We start from the raw sequence: 20,091 nt of genomic DNA, 5'->3' as shown, positions 1-20,091 counted from the left end.
AATACGATCCAAGGTTAAAATAACTTCCGTAAAACGCTCATCTTGAATTTAAACATTTTCCTCTTTGTTCTTTCTTTATTTTCACATACTGAAGATCACGCGACGGAAGTTTGGAGGGAAGAAGCAAAAGTTGTGGCGGTGCTGCAGTTAAAGATGATGCGATTCTGAATGTAGGATGTGTGTATGTGTTTGTGTGTGTGTGTGGGGGGGGGGGGGGGGGGCACCCTGTTTCCCGTCTCCTCCTCCTCCTCCTCTTTCACTCGTCTGATTTCCTCTTCATCTGTGCCTGCATCTGAGCTATCATCTCCTGCATGCGTCTCAGCTGCAGAAAAATCCAAGTGAAATGAAAATTACAATCAGGAAACAAAACGAGTACGAGGCAATAAATCTGTTATTAGATAGAGACAAACTGGAGAACATGCAGGGCTCCCAGTTTGCTCTACTGGTGAAGAACCGGTAGTTCAACTCGGTTTAGTGCTTTCAACAGTTCAACAATATGAGCCGACTCCTTGTTTGGTCAAGCAAATCTATTAAAATCTCTTTAATGTCTTAGAACAAACCTTAAAGGACCAAAAGCTCACGTCTTTGGTGAACAATAAACTCTCCATTAGCTCTCTTTTATTAGATCGCCATCTAGTGGCTGCAGATCAAACTTAAAAGATTCACATTCAGACATGAAGCCGGCATTGACTGGATACTCACCATCAGCTCCATGGATTTAGTACATAAAACTGTTTCTTTTTAGGCTCCTGTAAATTTCTAATACCTTAAAGAAGAATGACTACAATCATATCAATTATTTTGTGTTGTTTACATCTAAACAGATATACAAATGTCCTGCTGTAAACTGACATTTAATATGTATTCACTAATTAGAAGTATAATAATATAATGGTTACTCATCATGAGAAATTGTTAAGGACTAAACCAAAGGGTTAATTTTCATGTAGAATTTTGACTAAAACAAGAGTACTGCAATATTTCTTCTTGTCCAAAACTCAGACAAGTGATGGCCTATCCTGCTTCACGGACAGAACCGAGTGGGCCCCGTTCACCCACTAATGCGCCGCAGCAGCTCTGCCAACAGGAAACACGTGTGTGTGGTGGGACTTGTAAAGTGTCCAGTGGCCGGAGAGAGGGAGACAGTGGGAGTGGGAGTGGGAGAGGCCAAGATAGCAGCCCACGGGAGGGAGTTTAACAAAAATGGTTTCTCTTTCTAAAATAATCACATTAAATAACAAGAGAAGCACTCGGAGAGCACAGACCTCCGCTGAGCAGCTTATTCCCCTCATAATCAGGTTTTCACCGAAAGGTTCTGAATTGTTCTTGATATCTTTATACACCAACCATGAAAAGTAAAAGTGAATAAGAGTATTTTTAACAGATTTTTTAATCCATAAATGGAGTTTTCAATGTTACAATTTGAGATTTTTTCCTGGCCTCATTCTGGATCAGACACATATTAAATTTATTGGTGTGATAGAGGCCCCCACCCCCCACCCTGCATGACTGTGTCAAATTCCATAAACATTGGTTAATAATCAACAGAGATATTGAGGAGCAAATTGCAGTCAATGGAGCTTTTTGAGAGCATATAAATCTTTGAAGTTCAAACCCATCCCCTGATCTGCGTTCTGAGCCTGCGTGAATGTATTTACAGACAAGCACTTGTTAGTGGAGCAACTGGGAAGTACTCAAGCACAAAATGATAGCTTGCATGGAGCCGCGCGTGTGTTCTTGCCTCAGCCTCTTTCTGTAGCAGGATCTGGTCTTTATCCAACACATCCTCGTCCACAGCTCTGCAGAGAAACGTAAGAGCAATGTAAAAAATAAACGTGAAATAAAGACGCTCATCTGCTGCTTAAGTGGCATACGGTAGTGTCTCACCTGCCCGCTCTCTTCAGTCTCTCAGAGCGGAAGTTCTCATAATGCAGATCCTGGGTTACCTCCTGGAGGTCTTGCATGTGGGTTCTACAACAAAACAAAAATGCAATCATCTCTTCACCCACTGGGAGGCAGTGCAGCTTCACAGTACAGTTGCCTGCTACTAGATTTGTGTAAATTCGGTCTTTAAGATCTGAAAGAAGTTCTTTCTCAAAACCCTGTTGGGTAGTTTGCTACGAGGGAGACTCACACAAGCATGGTACGTAGTTTGAGGAAGTCATTGTGCTCAGGGTTCTCCACTTCAACAACTCCCCATGGGTAGAGACGGCCACGGATCTTCTTCCCTTTCACCTCAATCAGCTGGTTGGAGCCAATCACAGCAAAGGGAATGCTCGCCTGGGAGAAGACGTTAAAGGTCCGTGAATCCCCAGACAAACAAAATCAGAGGAAAGAGATAGGGAAAACTAAGGTATCAAAGGGGAGTGAAGGGAGGCAGAGAACATCTGGTGCTGAGTCAAGGACAGACGTGTCCTGATGGGGCTCTTTAAAGGATGACGTCAGTCATGCGTCTCTCACCTTCAGGACTCTGGTCTGCTCCTTAAACTCCTCGTCTTCATCAGAGTCAGCATCAGGTAGCTGATATATTCTGATCCCGTGCTCTGCGATCTCGTCCAAGATCTGGCAGGTGAAAACAAGAACAACACAGGGTCAACCTCCAGGGTCACGTCCTCAATGTGACCTCGACAGCTCTCAACCGTTGAACCTTGCAGAGGTGTCACTGCAGACAGAGCCTCAGCTTGACTGTATATGAACTCAAACCGCCCCCCCAAAAACAAAACCTCTCCCTGACATTCTCCCAAAATACCTCGAATTGTGAAATCAAATGAACTAAATTTTGCATCCCTGCAGCATTTTGTACGAAAAGCTTCCTATTCTAGTACGTGGGACTCTCATCCATCCTTCATATATACATACAGCAGATTGTGGATCCACGGGAGAAACTATAAGCTGCCACTCTGACCCATGAACAGAAAGTGAGCGAGCTCTTCAGACTAATAGGAGGGTATGAGTGAGTACCTGTTGTTGCAGCAACACTTTTAATTAAAGCCCCCCGTGGAGCAAAAGACAAGTGAGATAGAAGGGGTAGACAGGTGAAAACTAATAACGGTCTGTGTGGGTTTAAGTCCTGAAACAGTCAGAAACAAAGTTCCCACCCTCCTCTCGCAGGGCGGCCATTAAAAAAACAAGTCGAAACAAAGAGGCTTTCTTCTTCGCTACCTTGGGGACAAGGTGTCAACATTTATTATTCTAAACATCAAAGCTACAGTTCTCCTTTTGTTTTCCCGACTGCAGAATATTTGTATCCACAATGTAGTCTTATGTAATGCAGCCAAAAGCGTTGTGTTGTTTTCCTGACTTTTTGGGGACTTTCATGTGTAACGTAATGTATAATAGTCAGCCAGGAGCCGGGGAAGTGAGCGCAGGTTTCCTACAGAGCGCAGCTCCCGTTTGAGTCGTTGTTATGGCTGATGCTTGTTTTCTCAGTGAGCTGTGTGTGTGCAGTGTGTGCGTCAGATAGTGAGTGTGTGGGGAGAGTCGGGTATTGTGGGGCAGGTCCAAAAACAAACAGGCTTTGCGGGAGTCAGAAGAGAGCGTGACACACACACACACACACACACACACACACTTTACACATCTGTCGAACACGGAGGCTGGATAAACATCATCCGCCGTGCAGAGTGTAAAGAATTTAGGGAAACTGTGCACTCGGTGGGAAAATAAACATGCATGACACAATGGCAGGAAAAATTATATATATGTATATTCTGAATAATATATTCTGTAATACCAGACAATAAATGCAGTAAAGCTGAACAAAACACAAAAAAAATGTATCAATCAATTTCTATTAAATATCTTGAAACAATAAAACGTCTCTGCACAGGCATGAGTTCCGTCATCGTGTTTCCACATCTCGCTAAACCAAAGGCTGTAAAATGTCTGTTTACCAGAATGATTGAGTTCCATAACATGCGCTTAGTACAGCCCGACACCTGTAATCAAGTCTTCTCAGGGATCACCGAATGTCAAAATCAGTGCCTGCTCCAAATCCCTGGCGCCTCCTGTTGATTAACTGTACACGATGTGGGCCGTACCCCTTTATGTTACATCAGTCTCTCCTCCCATTCTCCGTTGTGTATTTTTGTTGGCAAATGGAGGCATTTGCATTTCACGACCATCCTGTCCAGCTATGATACGACCCCTACTCCAAGCCCTTCCTGAGCTGTTCTGGTTGGCTGTGCACATCCGCTCCAGGCTGACAGGGCGACGGATAAACAACGCCACACAAGACTTGGTATTCATTAGAAAAGGAAGACGAAGATTTACTGCCATCACTGAACACTGAGCTTTGGTTGTGGAAATACTAGCTGATGTTGGGCTGCTTTCATATCAGAATCACATCTGAACTGTTGGATTATACATATCCCAAATATAGAATATCCACAAGTCTATACATAGATGTAATTACAATGGGTGAGTCCGCGCGAGACATGACGAGGCAGTTTTTCTACAATTGCATAGAAGGATAAACCAAAACCTCCAATCATAATGAGACAGTGCGCAACCCCATCATTACAGGGATCAACCGTTTCATCACACAAACAAGATGAGGGAATAATATTTTCATCATTTGTTCAGGCTCACGTGCAAATCCCCCAAAAAAAAAAAAAAAATGCATGAGAAAAACACCTGCTGAGCAATGAGAAATGATTCCAGGAAAAACAAGGCTGGAAGAAAACAAAAAGGTTGACAAAGAAGGAACCGATGAAGTTTCGGTATTCAACAGGTAACCGCCAGCACACAGTCTCAGCTGTGTGGTTCACGGAGGATAGAGCTGAGCCCACCGGGATGGTTTGCCGATCTATTTAAGTAAAAGGCTAACAGGAAAAAATACTTGAAAGTACAATCATGTACCAGGGCATCAGAAAAAATAAATAAATAAAAATAATTAAACAAAAAACACTCAACGCATCTCAACACTAATGAACCACAACTGAGAGAAGCCGCGATCTGGACTGGAAACACGAGTGTCCCGACCAGAAGCAGATTTACATAACATTTATGTAACCCCACACATGTATCATGGTGAGGGTAGTGATTATGCTACTCAAACTAACCTGAAGAATCCTGATTATTTCATTATCTTCCACTGACACACTAATGCATGTGGTGTTTGCCCATTTCCCTGTTTATATTTTTCACAAATTGCTACACGTTTCCTTACACAATTCCTGCTTAGGAAAAGCAGCTTTAGTCACACACATCCATTTAGCACATCTACAGGGTTTTACAGTGAAGATGGGTTGCCAAAAAAATGACAATTTAACACCACACCGTATGAATGAATTTACAAGGGATGACTAATTATTGGCCTCGCCGATACTATATTAAGCCAATATTATGAGCACAGGGACAGAACGTACAAACATTATTCATGTCTAGACACTAAAAATCTATACATAAACTAAAAAAACAGTTTAATATATGCCGTTCACATTAGGAGACCTACAGATAAAACTTCAGCTGATACCAGTTTAGCGCAAACCTGGGTAAAATTACGTTTTAGTTAAATTCTCTCTTTCAGCCACAATCAAAGTAAACCATCAGTTACGGACAAGGAAAAATATAAACTCTTCCCTCATTAAAAAAGAGCTACCTCAGTGGGGGTTTTAAATGGTGATGAGTACCAGCGTCTCCAGCTGTAAATCTACTCTTGGAGCAAGCCTCTAAACTTTCAAGTGCAGAGTTATTTGACTTTGAGAGAAACGTTTCTGCAAAAATAACTACAAAACCTTCCTACAAAACCACATACGTAAATCTGCCAATAAATATACATATTTACAGAGAGTAAAGAGTACTGTATGTTGTTACATATGTGTCGTACATTATAATTATAAAACAACATGGTCTGGCCGCGTGAAAAAGAGAAAAGTTGCTTGGTTTTTTGGATACCATTACTCTTTAGTTATGAGAGTGAATTTGCTAATTTATGACAAATGATTCTTCCTTGCCAGGAAACACCTTTCAACTCGCGTCATACCAGCCTCCTGGGCACAGACCTTCATCCACATAGCAAACCGATGCCTCACTTTGTAACCTAGCATCAGAAGGAGGGGGGGGGGGGGGGGGTGTTGAGCTTCACGACTTTAGGAGGCCTCTGGATCACCTAAGATGGACGACGACCTTCAGAGCATCAACCCAGTAAATCCCTCCCACTGTTCTCCTCCTGAAAGGACCCAGCGGACTGCCACACAGCAGCAGCTGGAAAACAATACATTTCTAGCGACAGGATTAAAAGCACTTGCATGCATGAACAGAAACACATTCCAGACGGCCAGTCAGACTGAGTCCACGGTCCAGACTGGAACGGACCGGACCAGGTCAGCTGGATTTGTTCTGAAGAGACTGATAGAAATTACGGAGGAAGTCACCACAACCATGGAACGCGCACACACACACACACACACACGCACACACGGCCTGGGCTACGTATTAGTTTAATCAAGACCACCCACTTCTCACTCTGATCAAAGAGCATGGGGAGCAACAATCAACCTATTCATGTAATCTTGTATCTCGGTGAGTTTTAGAGGACAGTGTGAGTGGGACACTTCAGTTACAGGATTTGAGGCTCGGTCCGGTAATCAAAAGGGACGCAAAGCAAAAAGCAACTCATTAAGTGCACACAAAAGCCCAGAAGCCACCCCTTTCAGGTCGGCCCTCGGTCAAGGAAAGCTGCCGTGCTCATGCTGGAGTCAGCTTTTGCTCGTTCTCCACTTGGGAACAGTTGACCGTTTAACAGAGCCGCTCTGTTCATGAGCAAATATGCATATTTGTTGTTTTAAAATCTGCAGGGACAGAGACTGAGCCGGGCATTAGGAGTGCTGGAGGGCAGAAAACACTGTGTGTGTGTTAGAGGAAGAGAACCACACACAAGCTGAAGGGGTCAAACACACGAGAGTACACCAGAGCAGTGAGGTAGGAATGACTGTCCAAAATCCAAAGTTTAATCTATTTTTTACTGACGAACAGTCTGAAACACATTCTCTGAGCAATCACATAAAAAGTAGACATTTCCCTCATCTGAGTGGGTAAAACAAAGTCATTCTGAGTACTATTTCCACAAACATGATTATGAAATTACTTAAAATAGAGTACAGATGTTTATTATTTTAATTATCAATGTAGGTGTGTATGGATATGTGTACATTGTATGTGTATGAGTATCTGTACATGCTGTACTTCAATGTTTTATGTGTTCATAAGAAAATAATAAAAAGATTTTGGAAAAAAATAAAAAAATAGAGTACAGATGGATTTATTGCCACACAACTTATCAACTACCATAAATTGTTCTTGTCGAATCTGCGGAGGGAACCCCGACACACACAAATAGCACCTTTCTATTCAGACAAAAGAAGGCAGGTTTGTTTCCACGAGGATTCCAGTCCAAACCAGCTACGCTGCCCTCCTCCATCTTCAAACAGAAAACAACCAGGACAGCAGTTTAAAGAATAAAGCTCTGCACAGGATATGACTGAATGGTCCCAGCCTGAGAGGATCAGTCTCTCAATATACCCTCCTCGGGGCATCTTATTAGGTGAAACCACAGTGACCCCGGTGAAGGAAATTGGCATTAGAGTCAATTTAAAAAATCCAAAGAACGAGAGGAGGAAAGTAAGAGGGAGCTGTGAGGGACTATCAGGAGGAAGGATTGAGCAAGATGCAAGCAGAGTGAAGGGGGCGAAAGCAAAATGATCGGAGGCTTGTTAACTTGGGTTGTGTCTTGTCAGTGGAACAATCTTGACATATTGTTTAGAACAAGCCGCTTCCCCGAATAATAGGAGAAAGAACTGGATGAGCATCAAACGGCGGTGGGAGGTCACGCCTACTGTGAGACAAATGACTCCAACCAGCGAGAAAGTACCTAGCAAGAAACTAATGAATAAATACTGTGGGAGAAATGCCGAGGGTTATCAGTCATCCTCCAGCACTCGCTTCCAGGCAGGTTCTTGGCTCATCCTGGCCTCAGAGGAAGGCCCAGTGCTCCGCTGCGCTGTACTGGACTTGATGCCGGACCCAGGCACGTATACCTAAGAGCCACTTCAACTTATCTGATCAAGCAAACAAACAGTGGCGTCATACACATTTGTTCTTCCGAGAGACTCTTGAAGCGATGAATGGGCGTTGCTGTCACGCTTACCATTTATAATACTAATTACCGGTACATGCATACAAAAACTAAATGACAGAAAGTCTGAGCACAATCACAATAGGGTCAGGCATCACCTCATGCTATTGGTAAAAGCTGGTGGAAAAGCGCTTTCCATTTAAGAACAGGATGAGACAATGAAAAAGAAACTCACTGATGTAATACGAATACATGCAGACACACACAAACAAAATCACGGCTACTGTGGGGATTTGAAGTTCATGCTGCACAGAAGTACTGCTGCTGGACGCTTACTTTTATAAACCGAGATAAAGATAACAGTTGGGTATGCCCAAAACACGACTAAACAGAAGATAGTAAACCAAATTAACTAATAGCTCAGAGGCTTAATCGTATTTCCTGACGAGAGTGGCTCACTATGAGACACAGTCATCTCAATTAAAAAATGTTTTCTGTTAGCAGAATAAAACGATAACTGTATACATTTACTTCAAGTTATTTTCTTTGCTTCTAGAAGGGGCAAAAGCAAAGCTTGAGATCTGTCGCATGCATGTTTGTGTGCACACAGTGAAAAACTGTGTGTGTGCAAGTTTGACCATTTTCTGAACTCCGCAGCTCATTGTTTCTTTCCTTCCTTACAGAAGTGGTAAATATCTGTTAAGGGAATGCTAAACGCATGTGAGCAAACGCAGCTGGACAAACATTGTTGTGCACAGTTCAGCATTTAAGAGCTCACGGTGAGAATTTTACAGTATTTCTGCAGTTCACTTTTTTTTTTTTTCTTCCCACTACTGGCCAGGGAGACACTTTTACGACGTGCGATGTGGAGCAGTGACCTGGATGAAAGGGAAACGAGCAACATAAAACAAGAGTGACAAACTTTAAGGAATTCAAAAGCCCGAAACCATCGAGGCTTTCTGTCATCTGGGTCAGTGGTTTCCTTTTACTCATCTTAAAGAGAAAGAGTTACACAGACATCGTTGTTTAAAGGTAAAAACGTTTGCCTGTTCTCTTGAAGGACATTTCAGCGCTCTGATACTGCGCTACATCCTCAAAACCATTCCGTTCGTTCTTTCCTTGAAAAAATTACAATATCTTGACATGTTTTCACTCTAACTTTGCACGTATGCAGTCATAGAGCGCACATATCCGATTGTTACTGTGCTGCTACAGGACATTAGTTGAAACAATAGATGATGAATAGATGAAATTATTATATAGAAACAGCAAAAAAGCATCAACATTCACAAGCTACTGTTGGCGATGAATTACGTCACATTGATTTCAGTATTAATGAGATTTTGTGTTCTGTGTTGGATTTTAAGTCAATCACTATTAAAGGATGGAAAATATGCATTTTACTCAAAGGATAAATGCAGAGCTTGCACCGGATGTTATTACATTATTATCTTCTACCTTGATGATTTGCTAACACACACAAATTAAACTTGTGCCACTTAAGCATTCAAGACTTCGTCTTTTCCAGTAATGGGGTTGAATGATTGTTAAGGCTTTTATGTGGAGTGCGTCTCAGTCGCGGTGTGTATAATTTGTTTTATATCATTAAAGTAATGGACATTTTATCTTACAAAACGACGAGACACAGGTGTAATCCCTAATCTGTTTTCATTTCTCATGTTTGTTATGTGTGATGCCAGACCAACCACTGGTCCCCCGATGCTGTATAGAGACACAAGCATACCAGCAAAATAACAGAACAGAAAAGTTACTAATGTATTTATTTGCATTTACGTTGTTTTATCATAGAATATTAGGGAAGAAACACTGTCCTGTGATTCAGTCTTACTAAGCTGCTGAAGCAATCCAACTGTGTGAGCCGTGAACAAAGCAGATCTCTGGTAAAGTGAACAGCACCGCGTTTAATTGTAGTCCGCCGGCCGCCAGACCACCGGCTCCGAGGCCTGAAAGAGAGGCAGGTGGGAGGTCTGGCCATGCATGAGCAGGTGGAGCGACGGGCTGACTTCCAATTAAAAGCACAGAGGAGGGGGCTGAACTGAATAGAAAAGTCATTTGAAACAACAGTCCATCCACTATGTAAGCCTTTGTTGTAATTGGCCATTTGCCATCGATTTATTTTAGGATTACTTGTTTGATTAAATGTCAAAAAAAACACCTCATAAAGTTCATTCATCCAGTAAATTGTGGATTACAACCCAAGTAAAGAGAACAAAGACATGTTGCACATATCAAATTGTTGAGGAGAGTCTTCTAGTTCTAGTCTGGCTTAAATAATATTCAATAAAAAAATTAAATGGGCATCAAGTAATCTTCCATAACTGACTGATTCATCATTTTAGTTCTATTCTAATCAAAATAACAAAGTTAGAAACACCCATGAGGCACAGTGAACCTTTTTTTTGAACATTATTTTGGAGCACTGTTAATATAAGAGAAAGCAGAGGAGGGTAGGGGAGAGTAGAAACACAGATGTAGGAAATCCTATTCAGTCTTGCACGAGATGTTATCAAGTGAACATGTTGCTGTGAGGTGTGCTTGTGAATATTGTATTGCACTATTGCGTTCTTCCTCTGGACAATAGGAAGCTGAGGAGCATGCAGGGAGGCATCCTCTCGGGTTGCTTCCAGCAGGATGTATGTGGGACGAGTTGAGCCTGGAGCAGATGTGCTACCTGTGTAGCACGTACACAACTCTCTGTTTGTACCTTCCTGTACTTACCGAACTGTACGTACCGTCTCACATGAACACACGGTGATATCATTTACTCAATAATCCATGTTGTAATGACTGAACCATACAAGTGCAGATGGGACAAACACATCGAATGGTTCAGAAGCTCTCGACATCCAGAAAGCTAATGTTTGGACATTCCACCTTTTTACTTATGCCAAGCATCTAATCTAGATAACAGATAAGAAAGATAATTGCATAAACTGTATATAGAGCGCAGTGAAGAGCAATGCATCAAAACGGAGTGTGTGTGTGCGTGTGTGTGTGTGTGTGTGGAGAGCAAACCTACCCTCCTCTTCAGGCGATCTCTTTCCCTCAGTGTCAGTGTGTCAGCCTTGGCAATAACTGGGACTATGTTGACTTTGCTGTGTATGGCCTTCATAAACTCCACATCCAGAGGCTTTAAACTATCAAACAAATATATTACAAATGAAAAAGAAGATGGTGGACATGGATGAGAGACTGTTGGGAGTAAAATAAAGACTTTGTATTCCAATCAGACAACAGTTAGGCAACAATGCTCAGGTCGGGTAATTATAGAGCAGAAGACAGCGTTCGCTGAAACTCCTTCTAAGAGGAGCCCAACAAGGGAGATCAGCCACTATAAGCTACAAATTGGTTATGCTGGGACGTCCAAAAACAAAGAAGTCCTGCCTTGATGCTGGACCATGCATGTGTGCAGATGGATCAGTAAAAAGAAATCACTTCTTTGGTTTACCCGTGTCCAAATGGAGATATGAAGTAGAAGCAGCAGTGCACCCTGTTGTCCACTATGTGTCTTCGGTTCAGCCCGCTCTCGTCATGGAGGTATCGCTCAAACTGATTGTCAGTGTACTGGATGATGGTCTTGAAGCTGGCGCCGGGGAACGAAACAGACAAAAGGCCTGGTAAAACACACCGATCACCCACAGCAACACAGTTTCACACAAATAACGACCTTGTTCTGTGGCAGGACTGAGAGATTAATAGTCACGCGTTTACTTCACAAAAATTATAATGCAAATCGTCTTAGAATGTAATCTCCATTTTTAAATTCATTTCTGATTAAAACCAACTTGAAACGATGCCGGTTTATCATCAAATCACCACCACAGTATACATTTGTTAAGCACTATGTGTATAGTTGTCAGTATAAGAAAGCAGGAACTTTTTAAAGACCTTGAGATTTCAATTCAAACATCATTAATCAAACTAGTGAGAAAGAGTCAATAATAATTTAAGAGAGGTTGAAAGTCAAGGTGAGGTTTTAGTGTCATTTCATTTGCTTTACGGCTTTGGCCTTTTTGGCCTTCTTTGAACGTACGTGCAGGTCCGGGAGTGAAGAAATACAGTTATATCAGGACAATCATTAAATTACTCTGTGGAGGGGGGAAAGGGTGATAACAATGACACCACTACCATGAAGATTCCACACACACCCGCCCACAGATGCAGTTTATAGACTTCCAGAAATAGGGAATGCAGAGGGAGGAGAGGTAGGAAATAGGGAGTTTAGGATGAAAAATGAGCAAGGGAGTTGAGGACAGGGGGAAGAATGAGAGCGCATACTGGACAGGAAACATGTTACAAGTTGTTATCACTCTCCCCTCTACAGTACATAAACACACCAGTCCTGGCTGTTGATGGCGTCGCCATATCCAGGGGTGTCGACCACAGTGAGACGAAGCTTTACTCCTCTTTCCTCGATCTCCACAGTCGATGCCTCAATCTGCACTGTCCTCTCAATCTTCTCTGCAGAGTAAATAATAATAATAATAATAATAATATTACAATTGATAACATTGAGGACCTAAAACTCCTGACTGAGCTCTGCGCTTGGAGAAGTCAATGACATGTTGCAGCCGCAGGATCAGAAAAGGCAGATTGAAAATGATGTTGTGTGTTTTTTCATCAAAAAAGGCTACGTGTTTCCTTATCCGTGCAAAGTGACCAGGGAAGGTCTGGATAATTGTTTTCAGGCAGAACAAGTCATAAAAAGGGCAGGGACATACTTTGAGACTGAGACATTCTCAGCATTCCTCTCAAATAATGCTCTGCAGGAGATATTGCAGCAGACATTTCTCTAATATTACAGTGTGCATGTTAGTGTGTGTGTGTGTGTGTGCGTGCTGGGGAGTATACCTGCAGCACCAGGAATGTAGCGTTCAGGGTAGAGATCAGTGAGAAACAGGCTGTTAATAAGTGTAGATTTCCCCAAACCAGACTCCCCTGGAAAACAAAGACGACAAGAAATAAAGCTCTGGTTCACAATTGATATTAAAAGAAAAGAGTGATGACTTACCCACAACCATCAGAGTAAATTCAAACCCTTTCTTCACTGATTTTCGGTGTACCTGGTTTGGCAGGTTGGCAAACCCGACGTAACCGGCAGCATCGGGGAACTGGGGAACACAGAGAGAACATTCAGGTGAGAAAGTGTGAATCACAATGACTCACATTAAAAGGAAAAGGTAATGGCACTGTTTTTCTCTGGTGTAATTTCCTGTTACTATTTACCCTATAAATATGCTTAGCAGCTTTTCACTAATTATTATATTTTATTGAAAGCCCAAGAGACAATAAAGCCGAGCCATGCGACACTTGCATTTAAACAGGATATCCTATGTGGATGCCTGTGCGAGTCTGCGCATGAGATTACAAGTACCAGTAGTTTAATCACCACTTATTACAATCCCCTGCTGCATAGTGAATCCATCATATTCTACTTCACAGGAAAAACGAGAATGTCTGCCGGCTACTCGCCTTGGCTTTCTCTCCAGATTGAGACATTGCTGCCGCCGACTGAAGTCTGGTGAACCTGAAGGAACAAAGAAAAAAAAAAAACAGGAAAACAATCAACAAAACATTCTCCACGCAACAAGGAACTACTAACATGGTGCCTTTTGCTATTAAGGAATTGTTATTATTTGACTTTTTTTCTGTTTCTATGGTTACAACTGAAACTAGAATTAATAAAAATGTAATTTTGTGGCATATGCTACTTGATTATGTTTGTTTTAGTTTGAATATTGTACTTTTTTCTCATATACAGAATTAGTCATAAATCAGTTGAACATTTATTATTATTATTATTATTAACTTATTATTATTCAAATTAAGCAGGCCGCAAATTTCTGAGCTCCACTCCACTAGGTTTAAAAAACAAAACACATCATTTAAGATGCACAATGATTTGCAACATTCCCAATGACAATGACCAAATCACCCAAGACATCGCAGCAGAAAACTGAAAGTGGAAATTAGTCGACAATCATAGCTAAGTATATTTAAACTGTGATTGTAACAACCATCCGGGTTGATGACAACATTGTTTTTCGACACTATCACACGGAAAGAGAACAGATTAAGCGCTTTGGGTATCGAGTTTGTTCCCAGACTCCCATTAAACTGTTCTAGTCTTTTATACCACAGCCATCTTCCCCACTCTGTGACCCTGAGCAGATAGAGCAACAAGCCCGCTTGATAAATGAGCTACATAATGACTGAGCAGGAAGAACCGGCTCCGTTTTATCACTGGCCCTTGACGATAAGCATTAGCAAGAGGCCTCCGTGTGCCGTCTGACGGAGACGCACCATGTAAAGCCGGCTAGGAGAACGAGGTAGCACGGGAGCATCAACTAACCTCTGCCGGCATGTGGCTAACACGCATTTGGAGACATTTGGAGGAACAATTTCACGCTGTAAAATCTATTAGGTGGTGGATTAGAGGTCTTCTGTACTGACGTGAAAGGGGGGGGGGGGGGGGGGGCATGTGTTAATGATGAAGTTATTTCACCAAGCCCACAGGGAAACAATGGCTGTTTATCCCCCTGGTTCCTGAAGCCTTTCCTTTAAAGGGCAGCTCAGCTGAGGTACAAGGGGAAACACGTGCCTCACCTCTGACCAGGCGATCTTTGACTGAAGGTAGAGGCGTGGTGGTCGGGTGGCGTTCACAGTATGAGGCTTGCATGTCAGAAGGCTAACTCGGGCTAGCAGATGGGTTCCGTGATGGACTGATGATTCATTGCTAAAGCTAGGAAACAGCTGGTCAACCCCGAGTCACAATACTAGTGTACCAGCGTGTTCTTTTTAGTTTCAGCCCTAAAATCCTTCCCAAAATATCAATTTAATGTATCAACCCTGCGTGTTACACACCCACACGGTCCACACCCTCAACGGGTTCTGTGGGAACCTGCGTTACTCCAGCAGCACATGAATTAAACTGTTCCAACAGTGTTCCGCAGTGGTAATATCACAAAGACAACAATGCCTTAATAATGGCCATTTAATCGGCCAGGCAGCTGAGCTGCTGATACACACAATCAACAGGCTAGATGGCTGAGAGATTAAACAGTTTGGGCCAAAAGGGAGAAATGCCACCTTAGTAAAGCTGAGCTTCTTGGCATGTAGCGGCTTTACGGTTGAGTTACTGGCTGGAGTGAAGCCACACAGGGGCAGCAACGCTAGACCTGCTCACCTTCCTGAGGCAGTGTCGAGGGTCTGCACACCCACTCTCCAAGAATTTATACTTGTTGTTCTTCCTGGAAACACTGACAGTCATTTCTCACCATGGAGATCTGGTGAGCTCAGTGGTGCGACCACAAAAACATCCATTTTTCAGCAAGGGAAGACCCCGAGCAATGGAGGATAATAATGGCTGCCGTATAAAAAGATACACACAAGACATGCACAGAAAAACACCACAAAATGGGGGCTTGGCTGTAGTTAAGTAACCTGGGGGCAAAAAGGTAGAGAGGGGGGGGCAACAGTGATAAAAATATGGTACTGTTTTTAAAGCTGTGGTTTGAGAAACACAATATACGGCCAAAGACGGGGAAAAAGACACAATGAGTGGAATGAAAAAACCTTTCAACCACGAGGAAACCAGCGGGTCTGCTCATAACACACACACACACACACACACATTCAGTTTAAAGCACAGGATGAACAAGTGGGAGACATGGAGTGACAAATGTTATCTTAACATTGTGCTACTGGTGCAGCTGCGCTACACTATGATGAAGATCAGACGGAGAAACAAAGCTCCACTCCCAGAACGTAAACGAGTTATTCTTTTCATCTCTATGTTTGTCTTTGGCCACAGAATATGTGACATTATATTCAGTAATAGTGAGAATATTGCAAATGAATGAACAAACGACAGATTAGATAATGGCTGATTTTAACTTACACGAGTTTGCAGCACAGATCAGACAGACGGCAGCATTTAATGCTTCATAAATTTGGCAATATAACTCGTTAAATGTATTTATATATTTTAACTATAGTTTCTCAGTTGGTTTTTGGAAAAATTTGAATCTCACAATAAATAGAGTTACAAAATAAAGTGACACCAGAAGGCTTTATATCGTCCAGTCCTGTAACAAGGATTCATTGCAGCTAAACCTAAAGTGAGGTCATCACAGCTTGGTAATGAGAATCTTTAGTGAAGTTTCAGTGAAAATAAATATCAAATATCACAAAGATTGTCTTGTTATCAATATGTGGCTAGTAAGAATCAAAATCATTCTTGATTAGATAGCCTTCACGTAAGGTCAAACACCCGCTGATCATCTCTCAAAGCTCTGAAGCGGTTGGGTCGACTTGGGTCTGAACAACATGGAAGGAAAGAGCCTCTTGCAGTTTGCAGAGTCAGACAGACTTCCCCGTCGATCCTGTGCTGCTGGAGTTTATGAGATGACACGGCAGGAAGGGCAAAGGTCACACAGTGGTGAAGGTGCTGAATCACACCCTTAAGTGGTCAGACATGTTAGCCTTCTGATAGCACATGGATCTGATCCCAGCTGGGGTAACCCCCCCCCTAAGTGTTTCTGTAGTGAGCTTCAGCTGTCAGCCTGAGACTACAGCTGCCGAAGGGCCCATAATGTCGACCACTTAGCTAAAACGGAAGGAGCCGAAAACACAAGCAAAAAGATGGATGATAATTCTTCAATAGTGGCCCTGAGCCACATCTTAGACAAACACATAACGGGAATTGTGTTTTTCTTTCCAAATGGTATTGTGAAATTGTCTAAAAACAACATTTATTTCGTATTGATGTGCTATATTTAATCAAAAGGGTTACGCAGACGCTGGAAAGGGATATTCAGAAATCAAGACAGTTGTGCAAAATGGATTTTGAGGAAATATGTAAAAGTCAAAAGCATCGAACGGCCCGATGCATTTTATACGGTCGGCTCTTCAGCACTTTGAAGGGTTTACACATTTCCCCTGTTTCTTATTCAGAATAAACTTCGGTCAGAATCTGGAAATGTGCGTAAAGAAAGGAAAGGCCTGCGGGGCTGCAACAGTACCACCACCACACCCAGACCGGGTTTACTCAACCGGGACCGTTTATACTGGGTCCGAAAGCAGCTCCCTGAGCTTCGGCTTCATCTTGAACAACTCGGTCTGAAAACGGAGTGACATTAATAAGGCGTTGAGAGCGTGCTGCCGCTGCACGGCAAAGTTTAGCAAGTAACAGTTGTTATCGCGGCCGGAGTCACGTTGCATTGAGGCTTCAAAAGGCTCCTCCGTGTGTCTCCTTCTCCTTCTCCTTCTCCTTCTCCTCCTTCTTCTTTCTCCGTCCCATGCGTATAGTTACGCAAACAACTCACGAAGCACAAAGACGTGTCTTACCTGAGCGTAACTTTGATATGTAGATGATTTAAAGTCGTTTTTGTTTTTTTCTTTCTCCCCTCTTGCTGTAATCCCTGCCCAGGAAGGGAAACCCGGAAGCCGTCCCAGTGAGCGGCGCCCTCTTCCCTGACGTTTGCGTTCCCGACGGCTGTTCTGCTACGCAATGGACGCCATTACGGCTCAGCGCGAGGGCAGCTCGCGCGTCAAACGTCATTCCTGGCGAGATCCAACATGGCCGCGAAAGTGATACAGTTTCAGTGACGCTGCTATATTTTGTCTTGGATGCCAAATCGCATAACGCACTTTAAAGTGTTTGTACGCTGTAATACTATCCAGTTGTGGGAAATGGGACATATTATTCTTCAACATTTACACACCGTACAATTTCTGGTTCTCATATTTTGTTTCTTTCAGCCTCTTAAATTAACTTCTAGAATTTTACGGCTCTGTTGATTAAAGTCCACTGGACGTTTCGCCTCATCCAGGAGGATTATTCAGTTCAGTTCTATTATATGACCACGGATGTTTGTTTAGATTATATAGAAAAAGAACTTCCCAACATGAAAAAAAAGATTCTGAAATAATCTACTTAACTACTTTATTGAAAGTTTAACAAGTTGTATGCAGGATTTATATTCAGATGTATGTATATATCATATTAGGTTGGTTTAAAATCAACATCAAGAGCACTTTGAAAACTGATGTGTATCAGAAACAGTAAATCTTCTTCCTCTTTCAGCAAATCAACCTTCTAGTCGATTGCATGCTTAATTCTAGCAAAGTTTTTGCTGGATTCCATTCCTGCCTCTCACAATTCACCCACAAAATATTCTTTACTGTGGGTGGTTCATAATATCACGTGACCAGCCACAAACACATCAAAAAGAAAATTGACACCTGAACATAATACATTAGTAAAACCTTAAAGGTCCCATATTATACCCTTTTTACACAAGTTAATGCAGTTCTCAGGCACTTTGAAATATCTGTGACAGTCTTTGGTCAAAATAGCAAACAGATGCTGCAGGACACAGCAAAGGGGGGGGGGGGGGGGGGGGGGGGGGGGGGGGGACTACAGGTCACACGCACAGCATGATCATTTAAGGAGGAACAACCTGATTTTAGCAATAAATAATAGACTATTCTGGATTGTGTGATTTTAATGTTTGGTTGAAAATCCTCCCAACCAAAGGGAACCTTTAGCACAGAGCTTTTCTGTTTCTGTAGCGCAAAGAAACAGACAGGGTTCAGGTCTGAGGTAAGAATTGAAGCTTTTTGAACTTTCTGACTTACATTGCTGGTATTTAAGGCTAAGTCAATGACAGACTTATACAATTGTGTTGAATTGTTATATAGACCTTAGCCTCTATGTCATCATAATCAATTACACGATCCCTGACTTAGACAACCAAATGATTTCGTCTCCTCTACAGCTTGTAACAGCCCCTTGTGCCTTCCCTCATCCTCCCCCTCTATTCATTGTAAAAAAAACTGTTCAAACGCACAATGCGCCCTGGACCACCTCAGCGCTGCTGCCTTCCTGCTCCGAGATCCAAAGCCAAAAACACGGTTTCACCGACCCACCAGTGCGCTCCGGAGAGAGAGAGAGAGAGAGGCTGTGGGATCAGAAGCAGCTGCTGCTCTCTCTACCAATGGGGAGCCGTTCCTGCTTTGTGTGTGTGTGTGTGTTTGTATCAGGAACAATGTAAGGAACTATTTTCTGATTGGCCCACGCAGCCTATAAATAATAATGTATAAGAGAATCCTGCATGATGAAATGTGGAAGGGCAGAGGAAGACCCTGAGAGGGCGAGGAAGGCTTCACCAAACGGGGTCTGGTCGGACACGGATGAAGAACCGTCCTGGTGGGGGGACCAGGATGAACATCTGCAGGAAGCAGATGAACTCTGAGGAGGAGGAGGCATTATCGTTGTTGTTGTTGTTCCTCCTCCTCCTCCTCACGGAGGGATGGAGGGATGAAGCGCTCGCGTCAGAAGATGCTTTCTGCTCGTCCTCCGTTCAGTTGCAAATGGAAAAACGGACGTCAGTTTGCTCACAAATCAATACGTGCACTTAGCAGCAAACTGTCGTCAAAAAACAACATTGATACTAATGGACCACTTTGGTCTGACAGACTGACACGTGTGCGCGCACACACACACACACACACACACACTTGTTCTACAGTCCCCACTCCGGTCCAACTGAATTATTAAGTCACCGTAAACAGGAAGGGAATATCCCACTGTGTGTGTGTGTGCGTGCGTGTGTGTGCGTTGGTTGGATTGGGGTTGCCCCCATATTTGGTGTTGTTGGATCTAAATCTTATTCTAACCCAACCATGAAAACAAAAACACACCAGAACCGTGAGGTGGAAACAGCTTTTCCAGAAGAGTCAGGACTTCCTGATGTGCCAGGTAAATTATTCCCACCTGTTCCCCCCCCCCCCCCCCAGCGCTTTATAAAGCGGCCTCTCACCTCTCTGCATCATGAGCCCGTTGCCTAGCTGCCACGTCCTTCGCTAGATCCATCCTCTGATCTGCCGGTTATTAAAAAGACATTTTTGATTCAGTCGTCATATTCAAGGCGTATTGTGACAGAGAGTTCCTGAATTTAGCCGGAGAGAATCTGACTTTGTGGAGGAAG

General features: G+C 42.8%; 1 protein-coding gene across 1 annotated transcript; it reads right to left on the bottom strand.

The window, feature by feature from the left end:
- Positions 1–246: 246 nt before the first annotated feature.
- LOC137915837 (septin-2) lies at positions 247–13,719 on the bottom strand. Its single transcript, XM_068758957.1, has 11 exons — positions 13,571–13,719; positions 13,110–13,209; positions 12,950–13,036; positions 12,436–12,559; positions 11,547–11,681; positions 11,118–11,235; positions 2,461–2,562; positions 2,135–2,280; positions 1,888–1,971; positions 1,742–1,799; positions 247–322 (listed from the first exon to the last, which is right to left on the bottom strand). The coding sequence occupies exons 1-11, from the start codon at positions 13,700–13,702 to the stop codon at positions 257–259; spliced, it is 1,152 nt and encodes a 383-aa protein (XP_068615058.1). The 5' UTR covers positions 13,703–13,719; the 3' UTR covers positions 247–256.
- Between the last annotated feature and the right edge of the window lie 6,372 nt (positions 13,720–20,091).

Source organism: Brachionichthys hirsutus, unplaced genomic scaffold (genome assembly GCF_040956055.1).
Source record: "Brachionichthys hirsutus isolate HB-005 unplaced genomic scaffold, CSIRO-AGI_Bhir_v1 contig_365, whole genome shotgun sequence".
Lineage (NCBI taxonomy): Eukaryota > Metazoa > Chordata > Actinopteri > Lophiiformes > Brachionichthyidae > Brachionichthys > Brachionichthys hirsutus.
The sequence above is the reverse complement of the archived record's forward strand: the minus strand, read 5'-3'. Positions and strand labels throughout refer to the sequence as shown.

Bases quoted from the DNA above. Each gene is read 5' to 3' on its own strand.
- LOC137915837 (XM_068758957.1), bottom strand. From the start codon at position 13,702: ATGTTAGTAGTTCCTTGTTGCGTGGAGAATGTTTTGTTGATTGTTTTC. The intron at 11,682-12,435 runs GTGTGTTTATGT...CCCCGGCGCCAG, and splicing joins GCCATCAACAGCCAGGACTG to CTTCAAGACCATCATCCAGT. The intron at 1,800-1,887 runs GTGAGACACTAC...GTTTCTCTGCAG, and splicing joins AGACTGAAGAGAGCGGGCAG to AGCTGTGGACGAGGATGTGT.